Below are 14,590 nucleotides of genomic sequence, written 5' to 3' on the forward strand. Positions count from 1 at the left end.
TGCAAACATATGACCAAGCTTATTATTAACCAGGTTTTAAATAAAATTATTATTTAAACTTAAGATTAATGAATAAATATATTAAATATAAGTTAGAATCTTCTTTATACACTCTGTTGTTCTTTCTCCCTGAAACTATTTTCTTATTTTCCATTAAGATAAATGAAAATGTGGAATATTTAAAATGACGCTGTTCTCAATCCATTGGTCCTGTTCCACAATCTCCTTGTCAAGCGGTCATAACTAATGGTGCATGTAAGCAAGAAGTGACTCTTTGATAAGAAAACATTTGCATCCATTAATGTTTCATTCATTTCCAAGGAAGAGATCCCTGTGGTGCTGAAAGAATAGCTCCCCGAACCAGTGGACGTAGTTTGCTTTGAGAATGGACAGGAAGGACTCATGACAAAACTAAAGTAGACCCTTTGAAGACACAAGCGGTGGACAATTACCTCATAACTTCATAACACTTTCCTAGAAAACATCTAGCTAAAATTTCTTTTAAAAATTGTATGTAGGGTATAGTTGTCAAACTAGGATTTTTTTTTTTTTTAAGCAGCCCCTTTCGTTGTCCTCAAAGTAAAACACTGACGTAGGATACTCCAAAGAAGACACGAAAAAGTAAATTACACAGATTTTTCTCCGATTGAAATTTAGAGATATCATCCCCTATAAATATAGTGGGAAAAAGTCTTGAGACTCTGTAAAGGGTATTATCTGGTTGAAGACCAAAGACTTGGGGAGAGAGGAGTCCTCTCCGAGCTCAAGCGGACACTCCTTTTTCGAAGAAAACGATTCTTTTGACCCACCCCCAGCAGTCCTTTGGCAGGAGGGAGCTAAGCCCCCGGTGCATAATTCCAGCAGAAGGTAAATGAACACAAAGCAGGCTCACACTCGGTTGGGGGAGGGCAGAAAGGTTAAGCAGCATTGGGGTGCAGTACGTAGCCACAGAAGGAAAAGTGACCTCATTTTTCCCGAAGAAGCATTATCCTGCAAGCCCACCTCTGATGCGGACACCAGCGGCAGTAAAAGAGCACAAAGGGCGAAAGCTGGAAGGAGCAAACTTCCTATTCTTCCACCGCCCTCCGTAACACCGCCCGGAACGCGCACACGCTAGGACAACAAAGCGTGCGCCAGGCTGCACTGCCAGAGCTGCCAGCGGCCCGGCCCTCGCGTCCCGGGGCGCGCTGTTCCCCGGCGGCAGAGCGAGGGCGCTGGAGCACGGGCGCAGGCAGGACCGCCGACGCGGGGATGGAGGGCTCCCTACCTTGAGTAGCACAAAGAGCCAGAGCAGGGGCAGGAGGCGGCGGCCGCCGCCCGTCCTCGTGGGCAGGTGCCCCATCGCGGCTCAGACGGCGACCTGGAGGGACGGTGAAGCAGGCAGGTTCCCTCGGGGGAGGCTCACAATGGCGAACTGGGGCTGCAGCCTCAGACCCTGGGCGCCGAGGCTGCTCCCGGAGGGCCCATGCTGCCTTTCCAATCTCCCTGCGGCTGCTCCTGTTCCCGTTTTGCGCCCGAGGTACTCCAGAAACGTGCCAGGCACTGCTGTTCTTGAACAGCTAAGGATGGAGAAGGTGGGGATTGGAGTGGGCGAGGCTTTGCCGCTGCCACCACCACCGCAGGCGCGGGGTGCGCGTGGTGAGCGAGAGGCGGGGACCCTGCCCCAGCCCGCCCAGACCCTCTAGCAGCAGAAATGTTCTTTGGGCTGCGGATTCATAAAGTGACAGCAGCCTCCCAGCCCTCCCACCAGGGTCCGCCCGTTGCCTCTTATCACTGGCCTGCCCCTCGCCAGGCTCCGCCCCAGACCTTTGCACAGTCTCGGACTCAGGAGTTCCGTGGGGCTTCCCTGGCTCCTCTGGAGCAAGTCGGGGACCAGATTCCAGCCCTCTCTCAACTACTCTACATCTGCTCTCAGTTGTGGTTAGAAAGGACCAGTAACACGTGGAAGGGAGTGGTTGTGTGTGTGTGTGTGTGTGTGTGTGTGTGTGTTGGTTGTGACTGTAGTGATACAGGGCATGGACTGTGTGTGTGTGTGTGTGTGTGAGAGTGTGAGAGAGAGAGAGAGAGAGAGAGAGAGAGAGAGAGAGAGAGAGAGAGAGAGAGAGAGAGAGAGAACAAACCTTCCCTCTTTCATTCTCTTTATCTAAATGGTTAAACACTCACATACTCTCCATCCCACATCACCAAGGAAGATACAGCACAGTTACATATGAGCCATTTGAAATCAAGAGTTCTTGTACATTTCAAAGACTGTCCTTTGCTACCACTCATCTTGTAAATGAAAAAAGAACTTTCACAGTAATTCGTATTTTTATACTTATTTTGCTATATGTCTTTTTTTTCCACTATTTCTATCAACATTTGCTTAGCTTTTGATGCCTTGTACATTTGTACATATGGACCACTTTGGGGAAACAATAACAACAAACAATGAGCAGTAAAGCATTCTTCAGTAATTAGCATTATTAATATTCCATCAAGTAACACTGTGATTAGATGGCCGAAGACTGTAGATTATTTCATTATCACAGAAAATTTTCTCTCCAGCATAAAATATTCTACATAGTTGTTGCTGGATAAAATAGTTCCGTTTGTTTTTATTGCACTTAAAACAATAAGAGTCTTGTGAATCTTCCTAGGAGAGACTCCCACAAGAATGTGAATTATGTATCATCAACAGTGCGGAGTTTTCAATCCACAGAGTGTGCTGTGTGTTTATCTGAACTACTGACTGGTTTCCCAAAGCAATACTTTCAAAATATGCTAAATCTTATTATGCTATTTTCAAGACTCTAAATCAACAAGAATGGTCATTGGCAACATATAATGCAATAGTAATGTATACTTCACCAATTGCTTCGAAATGTTTGTTCTGATTTCATTTTCCTAAGAATACTATTAGGTAAAGGCTGAGATTATTATCACCAACTATTTTCCTTGTAACGCTGCTTCTCTTGGAAAAAAGGTAAATGCAGAAAAGGAGTATCTTTAACATGCCCTCAGGTAGGCATTTAAAATGAATTCTCACAACTGAAATAAAGCTATATCCATTGGAAATATAATAAGGCTTTTAATGATCAAGGGACTGGAAGATTTTTTTAATCTGCAGGAGGCTTTGTTTTGTTAAGAAAAACAATCTTTTCTTAATATCTAAAAATCTATCGAAGCCTACGTAGTCCACACCATCTCTTTTATAGAAAGAGAAGCAATAGCAGCCACAGACAGAGCTTTCATCCCTACGAGAGGTTTAATGAGGAATCAAATGGAACTCTTACGGTGCCCTTGCCAATGGAGCTGAAGTCTGTCCTCCAGGGACCGACTCTAATGTAGTTCAGTATGTTTAGTCCTGGCTTCACTACTGAAATCGCCTACAAGGCTGTCAGCAGTTTCACTATTAGAGAGTTGTATTTATGGGGGTTGCCCGATGACAAATAGTTTGCTTTATATGGAACGCAGGAAAAACCCAAGCCATTGATCTCCAGACCATATTCCACTTGAAAACCACAGTAATAGCCATGTAGTTTGTCATCCGTATCTCACAGATTACAGTTATTATCACATATGAACTGTAGATGATGTGTAATATATTCTTAAAATCAGTTGACCAGGCAGCATTTTGATTTTCAATTAATTTGAGCATTTGCTTTAGTTTTGCTCTTGATGAACATTGGGTTCTTGCCTAAAAGACGTGTTGACAATTTATAAATTCTGTGTCTTTCAAAATCTGAATGACTGACAGGCCCCAGGTAAATAGCATGTTTCACTGCCAAGACATATTATTCTTTCCACACTCGAAAAACAGTAATATTTACTACAGAAGGTCATTTTTGCTTTTACATAGAGATTATACCCATTGCCTCTTTTTTCTTCCTAAATAATTTCTACTGAAAGATCTATTTTTTTAAATTGACTCTTACATAGTTTTAAAGAAAATCAAATAAGAACAGTGTATCACAGGGCATAAGTTTTATGACAAAAATCATCTGTTAAAGGAACAAGAAAACCTGAGCAGATATTTATCATTGGACACAAACTGCAGGCTATGGAACAAATAAATGATCCTAAATTAGGAGGACAGATTGTCATTTGTAAATACTATTCCCTCTTTCAGAAAGTTACATACTAGGATTTCTGTGTATTGTTAACATTTCCTTCAGTTTTCCTAAAAATTAAAAATGAAGGACATTAAACAGCCTTAAGTTATGGTTTTTTATCTCATACTTTATATATGACGCATTGGCTAATGGACTTTTATAATAATTTTTTCTGAGCCTTTATAGGCATTGTTATCACCTACTCACCTAGCTTTTGTTCATAGCTAGGTTTTTTGACTAATTGTAATTTAAACCATTAACATCCTGCATGAGAGGAGGCACTTTAGCATAGGAAAAAAAAACATAACTAGAACCTGTATATAATTTATCAGGAAAGGCAGACATATTCTTTGCTCAGTGGAAATGGTGTCTGCCGATCCTCCCTTCCCTTTCTTCTTACGTCCTTTCATATTAAAGACATAACACAATATTTACTATATATTATTTTTTACACATAGAGTCTACATATGTGTCACTTAAAAAAGTGGTTACAAATATGCAATTATGGAAAAATTAGTCATGGTGATTTTAGGTGGTACTGTAGAAACTATGAAAATATTAATCACATATTTTGAAAATATACTGCTTTAACAGCTAAAGATTTTATGAATAGGCACAGTAGTCTTGCACTGACAAATTCACTACTTCAAATCAATCACACTAAATCAATATTCATGCTATAAATTACAAAGTTAAAATTCTCCACTCTGTGAGAGAAGCGGCGAAGATGTCTACAGTTTGAAGAGTGGTAAGGGAGGTCAGTGATAGATTGCTGTCATTTCTGGTCTAAGCAGAAAAATCTAGAGGAAAAATTTTTAGGAAAACCTGAATGTTCTAGGAGAAATTTCGGTGTTCTGTGGAAGAACATCCTCCTGATGAAGGGACATGAAGAAAATGCATAATTGGGAGGCTGTGCATTTCTAGATATGCTTACGTAGTGTAGATATCCACAAGAGGAGCAATATGGAAGAGGAAATCGAATGTACAGATTTTACCTGTTTTGTTTGGTATTATTACAATGCAGAGGAATTATAAGGGTGAGCATTTAACATGTTTATACATATAGAGGATGATTTGAATGAAATCCAACCAGGGGTCAGTATTTGTCAAGCCTGAGACCATTCTCTGTTAACTCACTATTTTATGCTACAATGGTCGTTTCCAACCTTTTCTGTTCAGCTCAGAACTGCACACCCCTGCAGCACTTTGCTTCATCTTCAACTCTACAGAGGAAACAGAGGCCATCAGGTGACAACTTTTTCATCTTCCCTAACAGTAAACATAATCCTGCCCATATCTGTTCTCATCTGTCTTGATAAAAACAAGGAGCTCTCTCTCAATAACTATCTCAACCTAACTCTGCCGCCTATTTTCTAGAGCCCATTCCTCCAGCTCTGCCTGCCTTCTTATTTTTAACCTCTCTCTTTTAATGTATTCCATCTCTTGGCTTTTTAATGAAGCCCATACCTTTACAACTAAGGGAAATAAAACCTATACTAAATCATTCATGCCCTCAGCTGCCACCTTTCCTTTCTCCCATCTTTCACCCACACCACTGTCCCTTCATAACGATATTTTCCAAAGTGTTGTGTCTACTCTCTGCCTCCGCTCCCCCCCTCACTGCGGACATCCTCTTCAGACCACTCTGGACTGGCTTCCACTCGCATCATCTCACCAGCTCTGCTCTCACTAGGGTCGCTGGGAATCTCTTGGGAGCATACGCTGCGTTGGCTACTCCTTCCTTCCTGACTCTCATTTCTGACTTGTCTGCACATCCCTGGTTTTTCTTCAAAATCTCTGGCTGTTCTTTTGAAATCTGCCTTGCTGGATCATTCTCCCCTTCCTGTTCATGTAAATTTTCATTTTTCAATGCTCAATCCTGTTTCCCCTGGATCCCCCTCCTAGCCAATGTAACCTATGGCCATAGCTTCGATCTCCACCCATGCGGATCATGGGCTCATATCAACAACCTTCACGGAACAACTTTTTGACCCATACAGACCCATATAATGAGTGGCGCACTTGACTCTGCATTTGAATGTTTAAAATGGCTCCAACTTTAAAGGTCTAAAACTGAACTCATAGTAATTCCCCCATAATTTCTTACTTTCATAAATTACACTGACACCAAAACATCTGCATAACCCAGACACCACGGAGTCACCCATGATGCCTCCCTCTCCCCACACCAGTGGCACCATATCCAATTTGATTCAAATTCCTGTTATTTGGCCTCTGAAATATTTCTTATTCACTTAACTCTATCCCAACCCTCTTCATCCAAGTTCAAAATTACCATTATTCTTTATTGAACTATTTGCAGTCCTCTCCTAATTGCAAGAGTCTACCTGTAGCTTCTGTGCTCTGAAGCTCTGAAGCGCTGTCTGCTTTGCCCTGAAGCATGACAGAAAACTATTTCCGTTCACGGCTGGTTAGAACTAGTTATTGAAACTCAAATCTAACCACTCCGACTCTTACATAAGTGCAATCAACAGCTCCCAAACACTTCTAGGATGGTGATGAAATCCTCAGCATGGCCCATAAAGTCATCTCTCCCTCATCTCCACCTCCTGTCCCTTCTCACACCTCCATATCCTTTGCTCTCTTCTAAAACTCACTCGTACCCTGCTTCCCCCAACACTGAGCCACGCTGTTCTCTCTGCCTGGAATGCTCCTCTCCTCTCCTTAATCTAATCTCTGATCCAACTTTACTTCCTCACTGTAACCCATAGTTTAAGGTTTCATAGCCCATCTAGTATTTTTATTATTGATATTTTATTTTTATCACTATTTGTTTAATTAATGTGTCATTCATTAGACTGCAAATTCTACAAGCATAGGAATTATGTCAAGTATTTGCTTGCCATTTTCTCCAGTGCACTTAAGTCAGTTCCAGGAATAAAGTAGGTACTCAGAAAGTATTGGTTCAATTAAAAAAGTAGTATAATTGTCAATGATAATTATACTATTAAATATTAAAATATGAAATATTTATATCAGTGTTGTGGTTTGATTGTTCAAGATGGGAAATCAAACTCTATTCCAAGTACACTTCTACTTTCTTTAGAAAATAAGAACTAATGGGGAACAAGGTACTAATATCTGCATATAAATTATCCTGGGACACCTTGTGCAGCATCTAAGACTGGTGAATGATCAGGAGGGAAACACAAAAGAGGAAATAACTTTTATTAAGATGATAATTTTACTTAAAATTAGGTAATCATTCAACTTTTGAATGGATAAACAAGCCATGGTATATACATCCAATAAAATGTTACTGAGGAATGAAAATAAATGACCTACTGATACATGCAACAACATGAATGAATCTCAAATACATTATGCTAAGTGAAGAGAAGGCAGACTCAAAAAGCAGCCCACCATATAATGCTATTTATGTGTTATTTCAAGAATGGCAGGACTCTATGGAAAGAAAGCAGATTAATGGTTGTCAAGAGCTGAAAGGGATAGAATGGAAGGGTTAACCATAATGTGAGTGATGGAAATGTTCTAAGTCTTAACTTGGTTGTTCATCACATGATTTATAGATTTGTCAAATCTCATCAAACTTTACTCTAAAAAGTACAAATATTATTGTATTTTTTAATTTAAAAACAAGCAAAAAAAAATCCAGGTGAGAATTAAGTATGGCCAAAAACATTCAGTCCCATGAGGGATTTATTTTTAAAGACAATATTGCTTTATTTTTATATACATTTATACATAAGAGTATTTCAGAGTGTTTAACCAAAACAGTATTTTAGGGAAAATTCTGCTTTCTAATTATGTAATTGGCTCTCCCTTATTATCTTATGATAAAAATCTCAAAATTAAGCTTATCAAATTCCTTAACTCTCTTCCCTTTTGTCTCCTTTTAGCTGAGTGACTTACATGGATTATTCATTAAGTCACTCACCAAGCATATATTTTTCAACTCTTGCCATGCTGAGCACAGCTAAGATAAAATACAGCCATTACCTCTGGGAGCTTGCAACCTAGTAGGAAAGATGGTATGCTAAAATAACTACAAACAAGATAAAATATAGTAAATAGAAGCAAAGAGAGAAACATGCTAAAAAACATTCAAGGAAGGAAGAGAGAATTTACATACATAAAAATCCTAGAAGCTGGAAAGCCCAGGGGATCCCTAAAATAAGAGAACAGTTAGAGGAGGGTAGTAAGATTGATGTGCAGAAAGTCCTTAGCTCATCAATAGCCATGCCTGTCTCTTTTCCCAGGCAAAATGCAGCTATATTCCAATTCCCAGTTTCTCTTGCAGTTAAGGGTTGTGATGAGTCTGAGTCATAGTCCATGGATCGTGGCAGGAGTGAGGGGTACTTCCAGGCATGGTCTATAAAAACCTCCATGCATAATCCCCACTGCCTTTTTCTCATCCTGAATAGAGAGGACTCTAAGGATCCAGCGAAGTGAAGAATCATATGATGGAAGGCGTCTTGATTCCTAGACATTTACAACAATAAGGGAATACCAGCCAACCCACTTTGGACCATGATCTGAAAATTGGAAAGGTATATTTAGACTAGGAGATTATCATCAAAGATGAAGATAAGAATGTTGGGGCTAGTAAACTGTATGAAACAGAAGAGCAACGTGATCAGAATCAGATCCTTTAGAAAAACTGGTCTGAGTATATGTTTTAGTTTTGTGGATTGGAAGTTTGAGGGATTAAAAGTTCTAGTCAAAGTAGAAATAAAATGATAGCTGAACTGGAAAAGGAAGCAAGTGAATGCAGTAGGAAATTAAGATCTATGAAGATACGAACATGTTCAGACCTTCTCTGAGTCCTTAACATCTTCCTATCACCTGAGAGCCATGCCCTTGACAGCACTCCATCTGCATGTTGGCACCAAGAGAAACTCTCCAAGTTCCACCTCACAGCCCTAGAACTGACTTGCTCTGTTGAGGTTTCAAGCTGTCTTATACCTGCTTATCATCTTCACACTGTCACTCATTTTGTTTGTCTGCTTGGTTTTCCCTCCATTGCTGCTTCACATCTGCACATTTAGCTCATGTCTCCCTGAACTTCATGCTGTTCTGCCATAGTCTAATCCCATCCCTCAGATCCCAGAACCCAGCCCAGCCCTTGTCTATGCATCACTCAAAGAGGAACAAAGCTGCTCTAAATATTCATGTGAGAGTCTCTGGGTGAACATAAGTTTTCAACCCAATTAAAAACTTATGGTATTTGTCCAATTGGGATATGCTGGATTAGGAGATATTTTAACTTTATGAGGAACTGCCAAACTGTCTTCCAAAGTGGCTATACATTGTGCATTCCCACCTGCAATACATAAGAGCTCCTGTTACCCCACACCTTTGCCAGCATTTGGTACTGTTAGTGTTTTAGATTTTGGCCTTTCTACTAGGTATATAGTTGTATTTTATTGTTGTTTTAATTTGTGATTCTCTAATGACCTAAGATGTTGACCCTCTTTTCATAGCTTAATTGCCATCTAAATATATTCTTTGGTGAGCTGCCTATTAAAGTTTTCAGCCCATTTTAAAATTGGGTCATTTACTTTCTTGTTGTTGAGTTTTAAGAATTCTTTGTATATTTTAGAAACAAGTCCTTTATAAGACATGTGTTTTGCAACTATTTTTCCTGGTCTGTGTCTTGTCTCTTCATTCACTTCATAGTGTATTTACAAAGTAGAATATTTTAATTTTGATAAAGTTCAACTTACAAATGTTTTCTTTCATGGATTGTGCTTTTGGAGTTATATCTAAAAACTCTTCACCAAAAAGTCTTTTAGATTTTATCCATTTAATGTATTATCACCAATTATCCTTTTTGATGTTTTAATTGTTGCTATTTAGTTTATATAAGTTTCTTCATATTACTTCTGAGTCATTTTTATAGGGCCTCATTGATCTTTGAACATGTTCTTACTTTCTGGTACTACAGGAACAATTTAAAAATCTTTCCTTTTGATAAAACAAATTCAATTAACATTGATCTTAATTTATAACTTATTAAATTATTTGACAGATATCTTATTGTATGTCAGACTATGTTCTAGTGCTCAGAATCCAGAGGAATATTTAAGCAGAACCAAGAATAACAGAATCTAGAAAGCACTAATATCCCTGACATGTTTAAGGGACGACAAGGGGAACAGTGTGTTTGGAATGGAACATGCAGGGGACATTGGTAGGAGGTGAGAGTAGGGGATATTGGTAGATTATGTAAGACCACGGAGCTCATTGTAAAGACTCTGGCTTTTAATTTGAGAGATAGGAAACTAGTTTAGAGTCTTGAGCAGAGGAGTGATGCTATCTAACCAAGATGTTCACTTGGCTTCTGTTTTGGGAATATAAAGTAGAAGTAAAGTTGGAAGACACTTGGAAGACTACTGGATAAAACAGGTGAGAAATAATGTGTGGTGGAAATGTTGAGAAATCTGAAAATCTAGATAGGTTTTCATAGGAGGGAAAACACGATTTGCTCATGAATTAGATACGAATTTGATAATATGAGTAACATAGAGGAATCAAGCGGACACCCAGGTTTTTGGCCTAAGAGAGAAAGGATAGCCTTGCCATCATTTGGAAAAAGAAAGACTAAGGCTGTACAGGTTTTGAGGAACAAATAAGAGCTCAGTTTTGGACATTAGTTTTGAAATTTTATTAGACACTTAAGTAGAATTGTTGAATAGGAATTAGACAAATTGTTCTGGAAATGAGGTTATTCCAGTATGGACTAGAGTAATACATTGAGGCATCTTCAGAGCATAAAGTGGTATCTAAAATTAAAATAGTCTGAAATCACTAAGAAAGAACATAGATACAGAGGAGAATAACAATCTAAGGATTGAGAATTAGTCTGATTTCCATCATCTGGCTTTCCAGAAAACAGCAACAGGTTCTCTAGAAACAGATAAAGAGAAAATCCTCCTTCTCCCCCTCCATCAAGATGAAGACAAATTGACCACCTGTATATAAGTCTATGGATGTGATAGTATAATCAACTTATAAAGTAAATGTGGTAATCTAACTTAATGGAGCAATCTGAATATGGACATATAGATAGGTATCAAAACAAAACTTTCTACATGTATAGATGCTTTTATTCAACATTTTGTCAATAGTGTTTTCAGTCTTATTTGACTTAGCATTTATTTTATCATTAGCTAGTCCTTAATTAGACGCATCTCTCATGAAGTCATTTGTTCTTTTATTCAAAAACTATTTATCAAGTATCCACCATGTACCAAGTATTTCTGGTTGGGTCCTGTGGCTATACACATTGTTAATTTTACTATTTTTCTATTCTGTATGTTTTGAAAAACTCTCATTTAGACTTTTTTGCAGCAAGCAAGTGTGAAAATTATTTTTAGAGAGTTGGAAATAGATATGCAAAAATCAAATATACACGCCTCTATTCTGTTTTATAACCATAGCGATGTTAGCAAAATTTCATGTTCAGCAACTTTGTTAGAAAAAATTATTTAAAAAAATCTCAGTACTAGCACATGCAAAAATTTTATAAAGTCAAATGAGTTGCATTGAGTTTAAGAAGCCAATTAAATATTGGAGCCATGAGGTCCTTTGGCAGTGACCTTGAATATATGAAGGATGCCCTGGGAATCTCACTGTTTTATTCTTGAAGCTACTAATTCCTGCAGGTCTTCACTGATCCATGTCAACTACTACTGAGCTCTTGATTCTAAATTAAATTCACTGGCTTCTCCTTGATATTAAGAGTTCTTGTTATTTTCATTTACTTAAATATAAATCCTCGGTGTTACTTATAGTCATTTTTCAGATGATAACTGCAAGGTGAGGTAAACATTAAGAAAAGAGCTGCAGAAAATTTATTTCCAGACAATTTCTAGACTCCCAGGGTTTCACAAATTAAGTAACCTTGTTGACAATGATTCCATGAAAGTGATTCATTTGGTTTGTTTATGTATGTCCCTTCTTAATCTTCCTTATAACCTTTGAACTTTAGATGGTAGAAAAATTAGGTTGGCACTAAATTACTATGTGACATAATATCTGTAACAGCAGCAACTTAAACAATCTGCACTTTTATTTCTTTAATACAAAATATCCAAAACCATTCACAGTTTCATAAAGAGTGAAATTACCTCCTGTTTAATGAGTCACAAAATGGAACTGGAGCAGAAAGTAAAAGTAAAGATCCCTATCAACATAAAGAACATTTGTCTACTTACAGAAAAGCTCAAGCATTTGCCAAGCTCTGAAAAAGCCTCAAAGCTGTTAAGAAGTAGTTAGATGCTTCATGCTTTTGGCAAAGGAATTTAGAAATTATTAATATGGGAAATTTCTGCTACAGAGACTGCAAACAAACCCATAAACAAAAATTTTTAAATATCATTACTTGCAGTCAATGAGAAAGACATAGTTAGGAATGCTGAGAGATCAATAACTACATGTCAAACTTTCCATTAATTATTCATGAAAGTTACATCTGCCCTCTCAAACGTGGAAAATAACTGATGTCCTGAAATTTGCTGGTCTGAATTTGGGTGTTACACACACTCAAAAAAATGAATGAGTAATTTTAAAGGTTACCAAACATAAAATAAAAATAAAACCAAGGAAAGTTGAAAGAAGACAACAGACAAGCCAACAAACATAAATCAAAAAGTTCCTAAAATATATATATAAAAGTCATATAATAATAGCCTGACTTAAGATGCAAATTAGTTTTTCAAAATGACTAATAAAAGAACAAAACTTTGTAAGATGGACTAAGATAAAATGAATAAAGGCAAAAACATTGAAAATTGAAAAAAAGGTGTAGTTGCTAATGCCCAAATTTAGTTTAAAAAGATAAAGAACTAACTTGTTTGAAAACTTAGATGCAATATTTAATTTTCTAGTATATTTTCTATATTATAATTTCTCCTCTAATTTGTCTGTGTTTCACAACATGTAATATTACCAAGTTCAAAATAATTTGTAATTTTCATTATGATTTCTGAACCCATGAATTTAAATAGCATAGATTGCATTTTTGATTACTGAGTAATTTACAAACAACAAAATGCTCACATCTTAAGGATTCAGTTTTAGGAGTTTGACACTCATGTGGCCACCATTCTAATCATTATAGATTTTTAACTCCCCGTTCATTTCTGCTTTGCTTCTTTGCAGTTAAATGCACCCCTGCGTTCCTAGTAGCAACCACTGTTTTGATTGCTGTCATCCTGTAAGTCGATTATAAGGTACATGGTTTTATGCATCTGGCTACTCTTTTTCCAAATTGTGTTTCTGAGTTTCACGTGTTTTGTTGTATATAACAGTAGTTCATTCTTTGTAGTGTTTAATAGTAAATTCCATTTTATGAATATACTTTGATATGTATATGCACTCTGTTACTGATGGACAGTTGGGTTATTTTCAGTGTTTGACTATAAATACAGATGATTTGAAATTTATTGGACAAGTCTCTGGGGACATATTTCTCTTGTCTGTCTGGGGATTAATTTCTCTTGGTCTTTTGGATTGTTTTTGTTGTCGAGCTTGAAATTATATCTAAATTTTTATGGAGAATCATATAACCAAATATTAGCAAACTGCTTAAGAAGAAATGAGGAGAAAGGGGAATAAGAAGAAAAAAGAAAAGGAGAAAAGAAGAGAAAGTAGAAGGAAGAAAAAGGAGAGGAAAGTTCTTACCAGATATTATAAAATATTTATGAGACTGTACAGTTAAGAAAGTATGCTATCAAAATAAGTATAGACGAACAGACTAGTGGAACAGAATGGAGAGCCAAAATCAGGCTTTCATAAAAATAGATACAAGAAGAGAAAAAAATAATATTAGTTATAAAGCAGAAATATCACTATAGATCTTGCTGCCATTAAAAGTATAAAGGAAAACTAGAATAAGCTTTTCAAGTTCTACAACCACCTAAAATAGTGGAAATTTGCATTTGCAATTGTGAGCTAGACAGCTTTTTAATATTTAAATATCTTTTGGTGAGATTAGTGATAATATTTAAAGATGTTGACTTTTTGATATACATAAAGATATTTTCATATTTGGAAGATCCACATGACTGAATAAACCAATAGGTTCTAAATAACCAATGGACATTACAAAATCATGCATAGATAAAAATTAATAAAAATACATCATGGGTCAATATAGTAAATGTAATAGAGTGGGAAAGTATGTTTATATGGTTTTAGCTTCTGCATTATAACTAACCTTTAAAAAACTTTAGCTTGTCAAGTTTTGGTGTAGTATCAAAGAAAACTTTTATGATCAACCAAAAAATATATTAAATATTCTTCCCTTATCTAAGTACCTACCTGTATAGGGCTGAATTTTCTTCATATATTTCAACCAAAATAAGATATTTCAGAGCCCCAATGATTTTTAAAGCCAGATGCTTTAGGAGCTTGTCCCTCAGGTGCTGGTCTTAGAAGGTGGGGTGCCTGATGTATGGTATGAACCCTTTGCTTCTCAGGGAGAAGCTCCAGAGTCAATGTCAAATTTG

At 37.2% G+C, this 14,590-nt stretch overlaps 1 protein-coding gene across 1 annotated transcript in view; it reads right to left on the minus strand.

Annotated features, from left to right (window-relative positions):
* Positions 1 to 5,869, minus strand: part of PTPRO (protein tyrosine phosphatase receptor type O) — a 196,335-nt gene extending 190,466 nt beyond the window's left edge. The window contains 2 exon segments of the mRNA XM_054590802.1: positions 1,268 to 1,559; positions 5,691 to 5,869. Of these exon segments, the coding sequence (XP_054446777.1) occupies positions 1,268 to 1,559; positions 5,691 to 5,869 (471 nt within the window).
* Between the last annotated feature and the right edge of the window lie 8,721 nt (positions 5,870 to 14,590).

This window comes from Pteronotus mesoamericanus, unplaced genomic scaffold (assembly GCF_021234165.1).
Source record: "Pteronotus mesoamericanus isolate MK-2021 breed Mesoamerican mustached bat unplaced genomic scaffold, CSHL_Meso_final scaffold_21, whole genome shotgun sequence".
Lineage (NCBI taxonomy): Eukaryota > Metazoa > Chordata > Mammalia > Chiroptera > Mormoopidae > Pteronotus > Pteronotus mesoamericanus.